The sequence below is a fragment of the Leptonychotes weddellii genome, chromosome 9 (assembly GCF_054177405.1).
Source record: "Leptonychotes weddellii isolate Sample4059 chromosome 9, ASM5417740v2, whole genome shotgun sequence".
Lineage (NCBI taxonomy): Eukaryota > Metazoa > Chordata > Mammalia > Carnivora > Phocidae > Leptonychotes > Leptonychotes weddellii.
Window position 1 is genome coordinate 93,860,740 of NC_138377.1, and position 19,285 is coordinate 93,880,024.

At 41.0% G+C, this 19,285-nt stretch overlaps 2 protein-coding genes across 8 annotated transcripts in view; one reads left to right on the plus strand and one right to left on the minus strand.

Moving 5' to 3' along the window:
- HACD3 (3-hydroxyacyl-CoA dehydratase 3) overlaps positions 1-13,310 on the plus strand; it is a 39,128-nt gene extending 25,818 nt beyond the window's left edge. For both annotated transcript variants that reach the window (XM_006729646.3, XM_081831274.1), the window contains 5 exons: positions 4,372-4,499; positions 6,041-6,153; positions 7,531-7,637; positions 8,229-8,360; positions 11,675-13,310. In XM_006729646.3, the coding sequence (XP_006729709.1) occupies positions 4,372-4,499; positions 6,041-6,153; positions 7,531-7,637; positions 8,229-8,360; positions 11,675-11,751 (557 nt within the window). In that variant the 3' untranslated portion in view covers positions 11,752-13,310. The remainder of the gene's footprint in view (positions 1-4,371; positions 4,500-6,040; positions 6,154-7,530; positions 7,638-8,228; positions 8,361-11,674) is intronic.
- Positions 13,311-13,811: 501 nt separating this feature from the next.
- INTS14 (integrator complex subunit 14) overlaps positions 13,812-19,285 on the minus strand; it is a 31,139-nt gene continuing 25,665 nt past the window's right edge. For all 6 annotated transcript variants that reach the window (XM_031024112.2, XM_006729641.3, XM_031024108.2 and 3 more), the window contains 3 exons: positions 18,652-18,770; positions 16,371-16,436; positions 13,812-14,657 (listed from right to left, as the gene is read on the minus strand). In XM_031024112.2, the coding sequence (XP_030879972.1) occupies positions 14,406-14,657; positions 16,371-16,436; positions 18,652-18,770 (437 nt within the window). In that variant the 3' untranslated portion in view covers positions 13,812-14,405. The remainder of the gene's footprint in view (positions 14,658-16,370; positions 16,437-18,651; positions 18,771-19,285) is intronic.

The window sequence follows — 19,285 nt, forward strand, 5'->3', positions numbered from 1 at the left end:
AGCACTTTCTCTGATATGAAAGAATGATAAAGAATGATAATTAAATAATATAGCATTAGTATAAGAAGAGAATATCAATAGAGCAAATTAGGTGGTCCAGAAATAGCTCTTACATTATATATATTATATATAACATATATATAATATACATAATATATAAATCTATCTCCCAATTATATATACGATATAAAAGGAATCATGAATCAGTGGAACGGGAAATATCCAATACTTTCTTATTGGATGGGAATTCTAACAATGTTTCCAGGGAAAATTGGTCAGGTTTGGGTGCATGAGGAAGGCAAGGAATCTCTTTGACTCTTTTCCTCACACTGTGTACAAAAATAAATTCCCCCAAAGGATTTAAGATCCTATATCAGAAATTTAAAACATAACAAGATATAAGTAAATGTTTATAAAAATCTCATGTGGAAGGTTCGGACTTTCTAAGCTTAAAAGAGAAGAAACCATAAAGAATAAGGTCAATATATTTGACCACATAAAGTATCTAAATTCCTGTGTATTTAAAAATATCCCAGCTAAGACAACACTCAAGATTAAGAGTATATTGAGGTTAGTAGCATGGGGATGGAGGGTTGGTGGAAAATTGCAACAAATACTAGCAGGGGTTGATTACACATAAAGAATTGGTTACAAATTGATCTAAAAACATAGAGACTCCATGGAATAGATAAATAAACAGAAGTCATGTGCAGGCAGTTCCTAAGAGGTAGTAAAACCAATTATATACAGAAAAAATATTTAACTCAATAATGATGAAGAAAATAAAAATATGGTTTTTGTCTGTCAGTTTTGCAAAGTTAAAAAAAGATAGCTATTTCAAGAGGACATATGCTAAAGTAGACACACCAGTGGCTACTGGGAGGGTGTATGAGCACAATAATTCTTGGAAAATCATTTGGCAGAGCTCATCAAGACACCTAACTGTTCATATTCTTGAGCCTGGTTATTTAACTTCTGGAAGTATGTTCTAAAGAAATCACTGAAACTACCAAAAAAGCTTTTTCAAAAGGTACACATTGTGGCATCATTTATATTAGTGACAAGTTAGAAGCTACGTAGATGCCCATCAACGAGGGCTTACTTTAGAATATTCGTTCAGTGAAATGTTGTGAAGCAAATATAAAGTATTTAAAGAGTTTATAGTAACATGGAGAAATGCTTAATGATAGGCTAAAAAAGTAAGATAAATTTGTTCTTCCAGTTTCATCACATCATATAAAATGGGGAAAAAAACCAAGCCAATACATGCAAAAGATCGGAAGGAACGCACCATTTGAAAATGGTTTGGATGTGGATAATTTAAAAATTTGTCCTTATTTTGAAATAGGAAATAGGAAAATAGGAAATAGGAAAAATATAAGTATAATGGAAAATATAAGCTCTATTTTGAAAAAGGAAAAAATCCTATAGTCTATTTTATTTTTTAGTCCTAAATTTTCCCATCTGAGGTTTGTAGTAGGTGAATTGTCTTTAGCTCTAAAGTCATTTCAAAGAAGTGCATGCTGTTTGTCCAGCCTTCTTAACACCTTAGAATTCTGCAAAGCACAGCAGCAGGCTGGTAAAGAACTTTCCAAATGCCTAGTGTCTTAGAGTCTCATGTGACCAAAGGTCTACAGATGAGTTACTTGAAAAAAGAAGGCAAGTCTCAGACCTGGGTTTTTCTTACTGTGGATTGATCACAAGTCCCATGGAATGAATAGGGACACGCAAGTACCTAATCATTTAATTTAACATCGTTGGATTCTCCGTGTTCCTGTGCAAGCCTGCAAGCCATTAGGTGATCTAGTCCAAAAGCTCCTAAGTTATCTGGGTCATGTGTTTAAGCTGCTTGGATTTGTCATTTCTATTTTGGCTCTCAACCTCTTACTAACCATCTTCTGGAATGGAGCTGCTGGCTTAATTCTTCCCTTATCAGGCGTCAGAAATGGGGTAAGGACCTGGTGTCCGGCACCCAGTTTGCCCTTTGCAATTTTCTCCTTTTGAATGAAGGGTGTTGGTAAATGGCAAATCCCCACCTGTGCTTGGTTTTTCATCTAAACATGTACTTGCTAAACTTCTTATGCTAAGGAAACACTAGCAAACTCTTGGGCTTATGGAGAAATTCTTGTTTGAGCTTACCTAGCTCTCTGTTAAGGAATACTCTTTTTAAAAAATAAAATTAAAAAATTTTTTCTAATTATAAAAACACGTTAATCACAGAAAAATCAGAAAATAAAGACTTAAATAAAACAAAAGACTCTACCGTAATCCCATCTATGAGAGCAACAGATCCTCGGCACCTTGGTGTATGTATATCCTTCCAATCGACTAGACTTCCTTAGGAACAACGGACAATTACTGATAAGGAATTGTGAGATTAATGGCAAATTGTTTTTAAGGATTTTCTTTTTTTTTTTTTAAGATTTTATTTATTTATTAGAATGAGAGAGAGAGAGAGAGCATGAGAGGAGGGAGGGTCAGAGGGAGAAGCAGACTCTCTGCCAAGCAGGGAGCCCAATGCGGGACTCGATCCCGGGACTCCAGGATCATGACCTGAGCCGAAGGCAGTCGCTTAACCAACTGAGCCACCCAGGCGCCCTCTTTTTAAGGATTTTCATGTATCCTGCCCCAAAGGGTATACTGTATTATACTACCACTATTAGTAGTATCCCCCATCCCATTAACATATGAGTGCCTTTTATTACTTAAAATGGTTGTTTTCAAATCATAAAAGTAAATGTGCTGATTTAAGCCAGTTTGGAAAGTGGGGGAAACCAGGGTGGTGGAGATGTAGGGGGAGAGAAGGGGAGGTGAATAAGTCATTGTCCATCACTATTAATATAGCCGTACAGGGGCGCCTGGGTGGCTCAGTTGTTAAGCGTCTGCCTTCGGCTCAGGTCATGATCCCGGGGTCCTGGGATCGAGCCTCGCATCGGGCTCCCTGCTCCACAGGAAGCCTGCTTCTCCCTCTCCCACTCTCCTTGCTTGTGTTCCCTCTCTAGCTGTCTCTCTCTCTCTGTCAAATAAATAAAATCTTTAAAAAAAAAAAATATAGCCATACATTGGGGCACCTGGGTGGCTCAGTCGGTTAAGCATCTGCCTTTGGCTTGGGTCGTGATCCCAGGAGTCTGGGATCGAGCCTGATGTTGGGCTACCTGCTCAGCCGGGAGCCTATCTCTCCCTCTCCTCCCTGCTCATGTTCACTCTCGCTATCTCTGTCTCTCACAAATAAATAAAATCTGTAAAAAAAAAAAAAAAAAAAAATATATATATATATATATATATAGCTGTACATTTCCTTTTAGTTTTTCTCCTATAGTTAAACATTGTAATCCTACTGTGTACACCATTTTCTGTCTTGTTTTAAAAACAAAATTAAAAGAATTTTAATGTTACTAAAATTCTTTGTAACTGTCATATTAGAAATCGGATTTCTATGCCTGAATTGAAACAAGGATGTAAAATCAGAGCAAAGCCACAAGATCTAATTTTTGTTCACCATGTGCCAAATCTTAAGTCACAGCTTTGTGTTTTCCAAATGGGAGGTCCTCATTTTTCAAAGATTTATCCAGGAGAAACGCCACCTTAAAGTGAATCCCCTTAAAATGGACACCAGAATTTCATTGTAAGTGGTGACAAAAAGATTTGGTTGGGATTTTGTCTTGAAAAGGGAGATTTAAAGTTATGAGAATAAGTTTTTTTAACTTATATGTAGCAAAATTTAAATTGTAAATGTAAGTTTGCATTAATTCTTCTGAGAAAAGAATTAGTCCAATTTTAAACTAAATTACTGGTGGAATTTTTCTGGCAAAATTACATAATAGTACTATATACCATTCTTCATTTCACATTTGACTTTGTAGCAGGATTGTAAAGTGGATTATTTCTGCAAAAATATTAGAGGGTTTCTTTAAGTTTTTATTGCAACGGACTCTTATTCAACTGATGTTTATTTTTTATTTTTTTTAAAGATTTTTATTTATTTGAGAGAGAGAGTGAGCATAAGTAGGGAGAGCAGCAGAGGCAGAGGGAGAAGCAGGCTGCCCGCTGAGCAAGAAGCCCGCTGCGGGACTCGATCCCAGGACCCTGGGATCATGGCCTGAGCCGAAGGCAGATGCTTAACCGACTGAGCCACCCAGGCGTCCCTTTACTTTGCCTTTTAAAATGAGGACATACATAACCAGTAGAGTTTCCTATTCAAGACCTCACAGGCCTGTTCCCCTCCAGCTTAGTTTGGATAGTAAATTTGAATCTGGGTGGCTGATTATACTTTTCCTTAAATTCCTTTCATGCAAGTAGGTACATAGTTTGAGAAATAATTCTCTTGGAATTTGCCGTTCGATTTACCCTTAATGTGTATTTGTCCTATAGAGTCCTTCCATGACACATTCCACACCCTGGCCGACATGATGTATTTCTGCCAGATGCTGTCAGTTGTGGAAACCATCAACGCGGCAATTGGTGTCACTAAGTCACCAGTGACGCCTTCTCTTATCCAGGTACTGAACAGTTGACCTCAGATCTCAGTAGTTAGTAGGTACGCCACAATTTGCTGGGAAGTCACAATGAGTAAGAATCTGTCTTTGCACGGGAATAGCATCATTTTCTCTGAAAAAGGAAAACTTGAAGCCCAGGGATATTTTCCAAAGTAGACTTTTGCCATTTCGGGTCTGGTTGGTCACAAAGTTATAAAAAGGGCTTTAAAACCAGGGAAACTTGATTCTCAAGCAGGAGCAGAAAAACTTACCCACAATCTTCTTATGTAAAGATGTGCTTGGTCTCCTCCCAACGTGGGTAGGTGAAGGCGATGCAATCCTAGGAGCTCTTTTCACTTCGGACTTTTCTTCCATATATGAAGGGGACTCTTTTGACTGGTGTGGGGATACCCCCCTCCCTTGATACATCTGTGTTGTTTCCTAATATTTGGAAGATTGCTATCAGGAACGGGTCATCAAAGTCTTTTAACTTCCTTGCCCTATTTTCTAACTGTGTGATTATATACTATTAACCCCCCCCCCCCAGACTCAGGGGGCAACAGGTGATTGCTGCTTGGTCTCTTCTGGAGTTCTGTTTTGATAGTTCTACCCTTTTCTGGTATACCAGCCCTGGCATTCTGATAGTATCAATTGTATGGTAAAGAGTGTTAATATAATAGCCTTGTTACTCCTGGGTTTTCTGTTCTTGGAGAGAGGCTGTTTTGTTCAGTCTAAAAAATAAGTGGATAGTGAGGGGCCCACTAATGTGGAATAATACTTTTTGTATGTCAAGGACTAGTGCAGATAAGCATGAGACTAGAATTTCTAGGGTATGATGGAAGGGAGGGGTTCAGTATTCTCACATTGCTCGGCTCCAGGGAGTGCCATTCATGGAGAATGCAGCGTGAGCGGAGCCTCCTGGAGTCGGGCATGCGACTGCAGCTCGGAAGCATAACAAGGAGTAAGAAACAAGTCACAGAATAAAAATAAGTTGTATTTCAGAAAGTTTAAAAACAGGCAAAGTGCAACAGTATACTATTTAGAAATAGGTACATAAGCAGGAAGCCTATAAAGAGAAGCAATGGAATGGTTAACACAAGATAGTTGTGTTAATGGTCTGGTTCTTAACTTGGGTTATGCAGACACAAATGTTCATTCGGCAGTACTCTTCACGCTGTGTTTGAATGTGTGTGTTTTTGAAAATACACTATTCGTGATGATCTATTTACACACATATACACAGTCTATTCAGAAAGACTGGTTTGGGTAACCTTAACTTGTTCCAAAACTGGAACAGAGGTTTAAACTTGCTGAGCTCGGTCTTTTTTTTTAAGATTTTATTATTTTTTAATTTTTTAAAGTAACCTCTACCCACAGTGTGGGGCTTGAACTCACGACCCCGACATCAAGACTCGCAGGCTCCACTGACTGAGGCAGCCAGGTGCCCCTCAGTCTTTTTCTATTTACCCTGAATTTAGTGGGGCTAGGTTTCAGGTAACACATTTATATAGTTTTTGTAGAATATATTTTTAAACTTTTCCCTCTCTTTTGGGTTCTTTTAATAGCTTTGTGGAAGAAATTTCATTTTGTTTATCATCTTTGGCACCATGGAAGAAATGCAAAACAAAGCTGTGGTTTTCTTTGTGTTTTATTCGTGGAGCGCAATTGAAATTTTCAGGTGGGTAGAAATGCCAGCATGGTGGTTTGAATGCTTCTCCTTTCTCTGGAGCAGCTCTCTTCTGGAGGGAGTTTTACTCAAAGTCTCATTTGGTTTGAGATTAAGGTTCCCTGTGTGGAGAGCTCTAGCTGCATCTGTGTGCTCTGCAAAGGTGAGGCATGTTTTTTTAAAGCAGTCATTGGATCATAGTATCAGCCTGGGCACTGGGGAGCAGAGGGAGTCGAGAGGTGCAGAGAAGTGAAAAGACCCGTCTTACCCTTCAGGATTTTGCTGTCTTGTCGGAAAGAGGACTCATCTGCATGGAAAAATTTTGAAAGGAGAAGAAACATGGGATTGAAGGAGTAGTCAGGCTGGATGGAACTTGTGAAGACCAACCTTATAGAAGGAATGATAGAAATAAATCTTCTACAAGATTACTCAAGTTTGAATCAACCTCTTATCTGATTCTGCCATTCTCAGTTGTCAGTAGAAGAAATATCTTAAAAAAAAAAAGATCCAATTAAAGTAGAGGTACTCTTCTCTACCAGACCTAACATATTCCATTTCTTTTTTGGTCAGGTGGAGCAGTGGTTTTGCAGATTGACTCCTCAGCTCTAGGTCTGGGGATATTTTGGCAAAGTTAATAGCTGAAAGGGAGAAGAGACAGTAGCAGTCCTAGGTTGTGTCTGAACTGTGGTCTGAATCCCATAGTATTACAAAGGTGAAAGAGATTATAAGTACTTAATGTTAACTCTGGGAAGAAAAAATTCTTTTTTGTGTTACCTCTTTATTTAAATAGAGTATATCTGATTTTAGATTAGGGGTCTTTTGTATACTTTAATTTTGGAATTTGTTTTGTTTTTGAGAGAGAGGGAGAGAGAGCAGAGGAAGTGCACAGAGAGAGAATCTTAAGCAGGCTCCATGCCCAGCATGGAGCCCAACGCAGGGCTTGATCTCATGACCCTGAGATCATGACCTGAGCTGAAATCAAGAGTCAGACACTTAACTGAGCCACCCAGGCGCCCTGTTTACTTTGATAACATTCACTTATCTGGAGATAAATTGTCAAGGTGTCTGTCATCCTTACCTACTTAGAACATAGATCAGAACTAGTAATAAAGGCAAAAAGCTTTTGAGCATTCATTCCATAAACTGAACTATTCCAAAGAGGGTTCCTATAGGACCTAAACTTAGTCTACCATCAAAGAGAGTTCACATCCATTGAAAATTGGGGGAAGAATGTGATGGGAGTTTGTGGGTAGATAGCCCAGGATTATCATTCTGTTCTGAAGAAGCCATGTGTGGCCAACTGTGAAATTCTATTTCTTGAATGATGTTCTAGGGCTGCATTCAGGACCTGAAGTGGCTTTTCACATCCGAATTCCTTATTTCCAATAGGTACCCCTTCTACATGCTTTCCTGCATTGACATGGATTGGAAGGTGCTCACATGGCTTCGTTACACTGTGTGGATTCCCTTTTATCCTCTGGGATGTTTGGCAGAAGGTACTTTCAAGAACACTAGGTTTTATAAGCTTAGTTCCAAAGGATAGCTAAGCTGATAGGCCATGGCTTTCTTCCTTCCTCTGCCAGCCTTAGTCTGATACACAGGTGTTAGACTTTTTAAGACTTTCTTTCTAGTGGCTTCCTTCCATAATACTCCTGGTACCCAGACTATTCCAGGGAAGTAGCTGGTTTTTGTGAGGTTTGGAAGCTGTGCGTTCATGTGTTGCATGCTTCCTATTTATATGGTATTTAGAATTTTTCCAAAGCAGGTTCATATTAATGACTTCATTTAATTTTGACAGATACCTAGTGAGTGAGTCAGGTAGGGAGTTTTCTCTCCATTTTATAGAATAGAGAACTAAAGCTCAGTGCTGTCAAGATGAATGTTCCTCATTCATCTTGTTGTCAGCTTGGAGGCTCATCACTTACGAAAACTAGGGGGAGAACTAGAATAGGCATGAGCCCTCTGTACTAAGGGGAAGGAACCATTTTCTGCACACCCAGAAGTGACACTGTGGGGGGTAGAAGCTTCTCTCACTGGTTGGCACTGTATTTCATATGCTTCTGACAGGTTCTTGTTTCTGCTTTTAGCTGTCTCAGTGATCCAGTCCATTCCAGTATTCAACGAAACAGGAAGATTCAGTTTCACGTTGCCATATCCAGTGAAAATCAAAGTTAGATTTTCCTTTTTTCTTCAGATTTATCTTATAATATTATTTTTAGGTAAGTATTGGCTCTGTAATAGACTTTTTCCTGTTACTTCTTAGAGGGTAGAGTTAAATGATTCAAAGCTTTCAAAGCCTTTATTAGGATTTTTATTTCCAGAAGAGTAGTATAGAGTTAGAGAAACATTATTTTATACAACAGGCCCATGAGGAGAAAATGCTATGTATTTCTTCCAAATCACCAGTGGTTGAGTTGTCTTCTTGGTATGCTCTTGGGTCACTGGGAATTCACCATATTTCATGTTTAAAACAATACAGAAGAAGCTCTTTTAAAGTAGAATAAGAAGCACATTTTAATTTTACTAATTTCATTGATACATTCCTTCAAAGTTTACAGAGGTGGTAATACCACTGACAGCAAGGAAGGAAGAAGGCAGTCAAGGCCTCTGAGCAGCCAAGAGATGTCATAAAGCTTCTACCTAATAACAGGAAAGCCCCCCCCCGCCCCACTACTGTAAAACCAGCTTCTATATTAATTTATATAAAAATCACAAATCTTTGCCTTAATTCATAAAAACTAAGAACTAGAAGAAGTAAACCTAATTATTGCAAATAAAGCCTCCCTAATCATAAGGACTGTTTAGATAAAGTTCTAATGCATTTTTTAAAAAAGATTTTATTTATTTGGCAGAGAGAGAGAGTGAGCAAGCACAAGCAGGGGGAGCAGCAGAGGGAGAGAGAGAAGCAGGCTTGCCCGCTGAACAGAGAGTCTGATGTGGGGCTCGGTCCCAGGCCCCTGGGATCATGACCTGAGCCGAAGGCAGATGCTTCACCAACTGAGCCACCCAGGCGTCCTTAGTTCTAATGCATTTTAATATAATTTATATATTTCTCTCTGTTTTAGTTCACAATGATCTTCAGGTAGCCCTAAATAAGTATGGCTGGCTGGTCTTCTAGCAACAGGATATGACAGCAGATAGTGTATTAGGAGCTTAAGACAACAAATGTTTATTACCTCACATGGCTTCTGAGGGTCAGAAAGCAGCCTATGGGCGCCTGGGTGGCTCAGTTGGTTAAGCGACTGCCTTCGGCTCAGGTCATGATCCTGGAGTCCCGGGATCGAGTCCCACGTCGGGCTCCCTGCTCAGCAGGGAGTCTGCTTCTCTCTCTGACCCTCCCCCCTCTCATGCTCTCTATCTCATTCTCTCACGCAAATAAATAAATAAAATCTTTAAAACAAAAAAAAAAACAAAAAAAAAAAGAAAGCAGCCTAGCTGGGTGGCTCAGAGTCCCTCCTGAGGTTTCAGTCAGGCTGTCAGCCCGGTGGGGGCTGCAGTTTCTGCAGTCTTGACTGAGGCTGGAGGATCTGCTCCAAGCTCACGTAACTGTGAACAGGAGGCTTCAGTTTCTTGCCACAGTACTTTTCCATGTGGCTGCTCGGGACACGGCTTCCCCCAGAGCAAGTGGTGTGAGAGCCAGAAGCCACACTGCTTTTTTGCCTTTAAAAAAAATGTATCTACAGGGATGTCTGGGTGGCTCCGTCGGTTAAGCGTCTGCCTTTGGCTCAGGTCATGATCCTGGGGTCCTGCGATCGAGCCCCAGATTGGGCTCCTTGCTCAGCGGGGAGCCTGCTTCTCCCTCTGCCTGGAGCGCCCCCTGCATATGCTCTTCCTCTCTCTGACAAATAAATAACATCTTTTAAAAATATCTATTTTTTATAGAAATATATTTGACATGTAACATTGTGTACATTTAACGTATACACCATGTTGATTTGACTCATTTATATATTGTAATATGAGTACCATTGTAGATACGACTCACACCTTTATCATGTCCCCACTGCCTTTTATCACCTCATCTCAGAAGTGACATACCATCACTTTTGCTGTATCGTTGGTTACACAGACCAACTTGATACAGTATGGGAGGGGATACACAAGGGTATGAGATACCAGGAGGTAGGATCATTGGGGGCCATCTGGGAGGCTAGCTACCCCAGTGAGAGGAAGACCACAAAAAGTAAATGCAAGCAGCCAGAAAGCTCAGTTCATGTAGCACTGGGGGACAAGAGCCCTGCACCCTTAGGAGCCACTCAGAGTAGCAGTGCATGGCAGAAGCACAGTTAAATATTACACATCAGGGGCATAGATCATTTGCCAAAGGTTTTTTGGGGTTTTTTTTGGTCAAAGGTTTTATCCAATTTCTCCTTCTTTCCTATTTCAGAAAGGCTATAATTTCTTTCAGATCGCTTTCTAACCAAAATATGTTAAAATGTTTGGCCCTTGAAGGGAATATGCTTCAATTTGGAAAATGCACTCATTAAGAACTCAGAGTTCTTTACCTCTGTTACTGGATAAACCTAGTGTTACTGCAACCAGGCTCCACGAGGTGTGCATACTGAATGTGTTAAAGAGGAATAAGTATTGGAAAGACCCCTACTAGACAAGTTAGAAGGGTAGAAGTATTTTAATGTGCATTAACCCTACTGGCTTTTCCTTGTGTTATGTTGTTGTACACTCTAATTTACGAAGTTTTATACTCATATTTAGTTTGCCTATAATGTAGTTGTTCTAATTCTTTAGAATGAAATCTTAAATTTGTGTAATTTAGAAGCAGTACTACACCCAGTTACGTTTGCATATAGATCAAAGTGCTTTTGTAAACATACATTCTCTCAATGAAAATAGGTGTTTTTAACCTTGTACAATGAGGAAACTGAGGTGAGGCTAAGCCACAGAACTAGTTAGTGGTCAAGTAGGATTGAACGTTTTTTCTGACGCTGAAAATCCTGCATTTTCTAATTTACTTCCTAGAAAAGTGTTTCATACCTTTTAGACTATTGCTTAATACATGTTACTGTGTAGCCTTGAATTAAAAATTGGGTTGTTTTTATACTTCAGATTTATAGATTTCATTTTATGTAAATCTTCCCTTGAAAGAACAAAGGAAAACTGAACTCTAATTAATGAAATGTTTAGGGGTGAAGTATACTGATGTCTGCAGCTTACAGTGAAATGCATCAAAAAGGAGATGGGAATGAGCAGGTGACAAAGTGAATATAATAAAAAGTTAAAGTTTAGATCTTAAGTGTTGGTTCACTGTACAGTATTTTACTCTTTTTGTATGTTTGAAAATTTTCACATTAGAATATGGGAGAAAATCAAACAGTAAACCCACCGGGAAAAAAGCAAGTGGTGTCTTGTGCAGCGATGAGAACTTGGTCAGAGTTGTGATTCCCCAGCGCCCTGCAGGAAGCAGAGTGCCGTGGGCGAGGATAAGCAGCCAGCTAGAGACTGTCCCTGCCCCAAGAGCTTCTGGTTAGGAACAAAGACAAAGATTGCCTTTTCTCATTGCCTTTTTCTTTTTCAGGGTTGTACGTAAATTTCCGTCACCTTTATAAACAGCGCAGGCGGCGCTATGGACAAAAAAAGAAAAAGGTCCACTAAAAAGATTTAGATGACATCTTGCCAGTTTGAGCCTAATCTATAATTCTTACAGTTTTACCTTCTTGTACTGATGTAAAAGTTTTTTTAAAGTTAAATGATTAAATTCTCAGGCTATATTCCCTTTCCCCCCAGTAACATTCCTGAATTTACAGAATTATCTTAGCGTAGTACTTGCATGACATGGATTCCTGATATCTGATGACAGGTTTGTTCTCGTGTGTTCCATTAACAACAGCAAGAGACTCAGCCCTACCCCCACGCACTCCTTGTCCAGTTGCTCTCACACGGGCCAGAGGTCCTGCTTCAGTGCCCTAACCGTACCCGGTACCGGCCATTCTTACAGTTGGCACTGTTTATTTCAGCTGTTGCTCGGGGAAAAAAAAGCACTGTTGCCTCTGCAGGAGGCTGTGAAAGTGATTTAGGCAGGACCTTACACCTTCTGTACCCAAGGGGTTGTCTGTTAAGTGGGGTGGCATTGATAAAACATTTCTGAGTCTGAGTGGGGCTAGAGAACACCTAGTACCTCTGAGCGTCTTTTGGCTTCTACCACGACCTGTCACCAACAGTCCTTACCTGTGTGCACACTGAGGAGGCACAGAATGACCTGGGAGAAACCAGTCAGAACCTTGGAACACCATGGTCACTTACTTCATTTCTAGCTAAATCAGAACGACCTTCAACACTAAAGAAAGATGAAACATTAGTTTAGAAAACCGTGAGATTTTAAGAGTTCCAACCCCAGATGGCTACAGGTGTCAGAAGGGTCAAACCGGCAGTAAGACAGCTGCTGGAGTGTGGCCTGCGGCAACCACAAGCGGATGGAACACGCCTGCAGACCAGGCCTAGGCTGTGCACATACATCAAACGGCTCTCTTCCTCTGCGCTGGCCGAGTCCATTTCCTTGTAAACCTGTCAGTGACTGGCGGAACTGACCTCAGAAACGCCTGCCTTTGTTCTCCTGTTGTTTCACTGGTCTGCTCTCGGAGAGGGAAAACAGTGAGAACTTTGGCGGGAGAAGCTTAATAAAAGCTTCCTGGTGGGAAACCCACCCACAGAGGAACTGAGAAAAATGTAGACATTGTGAAGTTTGGCTATTGTCAAAAATATTGTTTCCTCTAAAACATTCCAAGTTAAGCCAGTAAAATATGTGTTAGAAGTAATGCTTGTATAAAAGAATTTAAGAGCATGGTAGTTCTGTTCTGCCATTCCTGTTGTTCTTGGGGGAGAGGAGACACCATGAGCTACGCTGTTTCTCTGAGCCCGATACAGAAACTTGGTTTGACTTAAAACATTGGATTAGCATAGGCTGGCTGATTTTTTTTTTTTTTTTTTTACAAGTTCATTGCACTGAAGGGTATCTTGCATGTCTGTAACTTCTGTCAACACTTGTTTGTGTTAACTTCTGATGTTCTTTCACCTGACTTTGTTTATTTGGACAGATGAGCTTTGCAGTATATGCTGCATCTTTGTGGCAGATTCCTGTATTCTTAGTGATTGTTATCAACTATTGCTGAGAAAGCAAAACATTGTGTATTTCTATTAAACATTTACAATCAAAATCCTAACAACTTGTGTTCAAAGATCATTTAGTCTGATAGGTTTTCAAGTTGTTAATGATAAAGTCCTTTGTTCAGAAAAAATATATAGCATGGTAAAATGTTAAATTCCGCATGTGAAAATGGTTGCTTGGGGGTGAAGCCTGCGGGAGGGATAACCTTAGGAAGTCCACAGAGCAATCTGAAAAGCATTGATGACAGACAGCTCGGAGAAGTTACCTGACTGGCCTAATGTCATGATGAACTGGTACCGTAACTGACTACAGTGATCAGTCAGAAACCACTTGGGTGGAACCTGGCTTAGGCAGAGACCTAACCAGTGTCAGAAACAAGGAAGTTCGCATGGAACCCAAGGACCGCTCAGGATTTATGAATCTGTGTCACTTAGGAAGTTGATTACATTCAGGTGATAGGACAGACTGAAAGGCAAAGACCCATTAGTTTCCCAGTGAATCTATTTTATAGAAAATTAAGTATTTTATTTTCATTAAAAAAAAACAAAACTTGAAGTGGGAATCATTTTATACATTTATGGTTGCTGTTTAAAAGTCTGTATCTCAAGACATACTAAAAGCACCAAAGGGTTACCATCAAGTTTTTGCCCAAGTTCTAAGGACAGTTCTGAAACTTAATGGTACTGGGCTTGTATTTAGCAAATCCCAGACAGTTTGGGCTGCTCATTCCAAGGACGGAAGCTGGAAAATGTCCTTACAGTTGGGAGAGGAGAGGAGAGAAGGTGCCTTTTAGGAAGCCAGAGAACCCTTGCTGATTGGGTTTCCTGAGGAAGTGGGGAGAGCTCTGTGCTCATCAGTCCTTTAAGATTCTCAGAAGATGTGCCCACCGTGGGAGGAACAATGGTGTTTTGGGCTTAAAGACTCAGCCCCAGAAAGCTAAGGTCAAAGCCCAAGCAGCCGACCGACCAGCCTTCAGAACCCTCCTCAGATTCTAGCAGAGTACTGAAACCAGCAAGTGGTGCTTCTGAGGCAGCCTCAGGAAGGTCTTCGGGGGGCTCTTGCAGAGGTGAATAAATTGGGAAGTTTTTACCCTCAATCATTTTCACCTGAAATGAAAAAAGCAGGAAGGCTCCCAAAGTCCGCTTCACATTCTTTCAGTGCTGCTGCCGGAGAAGTCTGTGTGCAAAGGCGTGATGTTGTGCTCGTAGCCGGCATACTCGGAGCCGCCGGTGCCGGCCAGCTTGAGCTGCTGCGCGGCGTGCGTCAGCTGGAAGGCGGCGTCCGGGTGCGCTGTGTCGGGCAGCAGCGTGCACTCCCTTTCCAGCATGTCGGCCACCCCTTTGAGCAGGTCCAGGAAACCAAATGCCAGGGCAGCCTTTCGTAAACGGTTTAGCTCCTGAAACAAGATTAAAAAAAAAAACAACCACCACCCACCAATGTTCCTGAAATGCATTTTCCTTGTCACATACTTTCTAAGTCCTCAACTTAAACTATGTTTTTCTTGATCCCCAAACTTAAGTGAGCATTTTCACAGGAGAACAAGTGCTTGTACAGAGACACCAGTAACAAGAGGGTGTGATGACATGAGAGTTCCTCTACAGGTGATCAGAAAGCTGGCTGACCGAAACACAGGTGGTCACCACACAGCCGATGAGCGCTTACACCGAACACGGTGAGACGCTTCGCACACATTTCATTCACTCCTAACTCTCAGGAGGATGACTTTTCCCATTACTCAGGCATAGAAAAGGCTAGTCCCAAACCTCAGAGGGCTCTGAACCCTCCGGTGCCTTCTCTCTGGCTGGGCCTCAGACCTAACAACAGTGAACATGTTTGGAGGCTCTGGAGGATTCAAGAAGTCTGACCTGAAAGACTGCCATGAAAAGAAGGATCGGGTAGTAGATGGAAGCGGAGAAATACAAAGAGCCCCATCATCAACCACTTAGCGGTGCAATCTAGGCCAGTTGTGTAGCCTCTCTGGGTCTCAGTGGTCTCATTTATAAAGCAAGGATGACCTCTTGTTTGCCCACTGCAGGGGCTGACGCAGGTGCCTGGCAGAGGCCCTTCCACAGCCCATATGTGGGATTCCATAAAGCCAGAAAAGAGAAGTGGGTTTTCTGACCACCTCTCTCCTATCATCTGTTAACAAGTGAAAAGTTCAGAAGAAGGCCAAAGTACAAGTGTGCCTTCTTCAGTAGACAGGTGACGACTGTAGGGGAGAAAGGGATTACAGTCAGGGGTGGTCATCAAGGGCCTGTGTGAACTATGGGCTTCATGGGGAGGGAGGGCATGGCTGGCTGAGCAGCTCTCTGGACTCTGATTAAGATTGCTCTTGCTTGATTTCGCCAGCCTGCCACATAATTAGGTTTGAAGACAACAGTGACATAAAGGTAATGAGATAACACCCAGACAAAGTGGCACGTATGTTCTCCAGAAGAGATGCTAGCCTGGGGTAGGCTGTGTGCACCACCAAATACTAGTAGCTGGGCTACAGCTCACAACATGGCATGCCTCACATCGCCGCTTAATTTCAGCCAAACACCAGATGGAAAGGGAAGAAACAAGGTGTTTACTTAAACGCACCCCAACTCCATCCACTAGTTATAACTTTATTCCCTCCACCAATAGTTCTGGATTAGCTAGGGAGGATTCCGGAGGGCCCTCCTTTTGCAGTTCGTAAAAGTACAATTTTAGTAGTCATTCCTGGAAGCAGCTTCTCTGGTAGAGTAAGAATGTTTTGGGAAATCATCCTCCCGGGAAGTCCCCCTGGTTGTCTGGGGTTAGACTGGATACGCCTACGAGAGTGGTGAGGAGAGTTCAGGGCTTTGACCCATAGGTTCTTTTGACTCCTTCCCTCAGCCATTCACAGCAGCACCAAGACAGAGGAGCCTTGTGCACAGAACCAGGCCACTTAAGCACTTCTGATTCTTGGATTTTAGGGCAGCAGTGGACCTATCATTGCTATTGACTTTAACAATGAAAACACTGAGGCACAAGCCAAACATTTCTAATTCCTGTCCATGTTCATACTCTTCACTATTGTGAATGATTTATTTTTGGCACACATCCCAGGGTCCACTCTCTTCCACTATAATTCTGATAGTCTCACCTTATAGAATGTCTGTGTTTTTTCAGGTAATTTCCTTGCATTTCTTAAAATCTTCTGTACATCTGTCTATCAAGGGTAAAAAGATTTCAGCATTAGGATTCTGTGGTAAAAGGGGAAAGAATACAAAAGGATGGCTCTAAATGTTTAGAGAAATGAAAATGGGAACAGAGGTGCAGGGTCAAGATGAGCTTCCCTTCTGAGTTAATGTCACTGTTCTGTTCAACATTAGTAAAGCACCTCCCTCCTTTAAAATGTTTGATGATAATAAATCCCTTAGTGACAGAAGTGAACTCGTCTCACAAAAATACACCCAATAAACCCATACATCTATAGCCAGCTGCTCTGGCCAGGGAGCCAAGACCATTCAATGGGGGAAGGAATAGTCTCTTGAACAAATGGTGCCAGGACAACTGGATATCCTCATGCAAAGGAATGAAGCTGGACTCTTACTTCACACCATATACAAAAAAACCCCAAAAAACAAAAAAACTTAAAATGGTTCAGAGACCTAAATGCAAGAGCTAAAACTACAAAACTCTTAGAAGAAAACACGGCGTAAATCTTCATGACCTTGGATTGGTAATGATTTCTTAGTTATGACAACAGCATAGCAACAAAAGAAAAAAAATTTTGACAAATGTTCTTAGCACCATTATTCACAATAGCCAAAAGGTGGAAACAATCCAAATGTTCATCAACTGAATGAATGGGTAAACAGAGGTGGCCATCAAAAGGAATAAAGTACTGATCTTTGTTACAAAATGGCCGAACGCTGAAAACATTATGCTAAGTGAAGGAAGCCAAACACAAAAAAAGTCATACATTGTATGATGCTATTTATATGAAATATCTAGAATAGGGCAAATCCACAGAGTCAAAAAGCAGATTAGTGGTTGCCAAGGACTACTGGAAGTCAGGAATGTAGCGTGACTTGCTTAATGGGTATAGGGTTTCCTCTTGGGGTGATGAAAATGTTCTAGAACTACACAGTGATGATGGTTGTATAACATTATGATCATACTAAATGCCACTGGATTTTCAGTATACTTTAAAGTGGATGAAATGGTAAGTTTTATGTTATGTTTTTCACAATAAAAAAAATACACCCAGACCAAAACAAAATTTAAAAAATAATTTAAGAAAAATTCAGCTTTCCTTCTGACAGGGAAGTACTGGGGTCAGGGATGGCAGGAGAGAACCTTATTTTCCAACAAAGCCCCTACCCCCTTAGCCATGGCAGGATGTGTCCAGTCTCTGTGGAAAGAAGAAACTGTGCCATCAACAGAAGCTATTTCCCTTGTCAGCTGGCCTAACCTCCCCTTCTCATCTGGCTTAGGTTGGACTCATTAGAGGAACAAAGAAAAAAAGATGGTGCTCAGGGCGCCTGGGTGGCTCAGTTGGTTAAGCGACTGCCTTTGGCTCGGGTCATGATCCTGGAGTCCCGGGATCGAGTCCCGCATCGGGCTACCTGCTCAGCGGGGAGTCTGCTTCTCCCTCTCCCGCTCCCCCCTCTTGTGCTCTTTCTCTCTCTCAAATAAATAAATAAAATCTTTAAAAAAAAAAAAAAAAGATGGTGCTCAAATGAGAAAAAAGGCTAAAAAAGTGATTTTTAAAAATAGGCAGAAATGACCATACATCAGTAGAAGGAGAAACATCACTGAGTACCTTGCCTAAAAACAGCATACCTTGAGAATAGTGTAATCTTAGCTTCACATAAAAGTAGTGTTTTGGTGGAATTAAGGTGTAATGCCATTGCTTGGGTTCTACTGTGGGGACAGAAGAAATAACCCCATGAAGATTTTTACATCCTTCTCAAAAAACTGCTGTCAAAGATAAAACCCATTATGTCAATGCCTCACCATGTCAAAAATTTTACACTGAAATTCAATACCAGGAGAATATGTCTCTCTAGAACTGACATGCTTCCTTCTGTCAGACAAGAAAAACCATATAACCCTACATGTTGCTTTTCTGACCTTGGTAGCAGGAAGCTTGGAGCCAAATTGCTCAAATACAATTATCATTTCGCCTTGGGTCCCTGGCGCAACGGTCTCCCCTCTTCCTCTAGGTTTTGTACTGCTCTAAATTTTGTAAGAAGTGATTTTGCTGCAGATGTGTTTTACTGTAGGCCACCTCAAATCCTCTTTGGAAATAATGACAAACATTAGAGGTAAATGAATTACTAAGTATCAAAGGAAAGGAAAATCAAATCAGATGTCCGCCTGCCTGCCAGAATCCCTCCCCCGTCCCCAGCGGAAAGCAACTTGAATGGTAATGTTACCTGCAGGCCACTGGGTTTGATCCAGACAGTCACATTCTGGGCATAACTGCGCTTGTTTCTGGGCTGCAGGGGGAATGGGCTCTTATTGTCATCTTCTCCATAAGGGTTTTCTTTAGCATCTTAAAAGAAAAACGCATTCTTGAAATGACATCTGGCAAAACATAATCAATTACATTTCCAATTAGGCTAGAAGCTCTCTGAATCATTCAATCTTCTACATCCTGTTACTTCCCTAATTAAGAAAATTCATTCACTTCCTTCAGGTTAGGGAACCTGTTCTCCAAAGAAAGCCACTGATGTAGGAGACTAAACCATTAACCGAGGCCCATGTAGGTTAAAAAAAAAACCCAACAGCTTAATGTTTTTAAAGAGACAAGCCTCACTTATTTGCTTTATCAATTGAGGTCAGAGAGAATAAAACTAATACATGCAACAATTCTAAAGTACATATTTAAAGAAATATATAAACACACATATGCAATTCTATATAGTCTGGCCCAATGATCGGATGGTAGCCACTGGCCCTTGCGTCTACTGAACACTGGTGGCTAGAGTGACCGAGGAACTGAATTTTAAATTTTACTTATTTTAATTTAAATAGCCTCAGGTATCTAGTGGCTACTGGACTGGACAG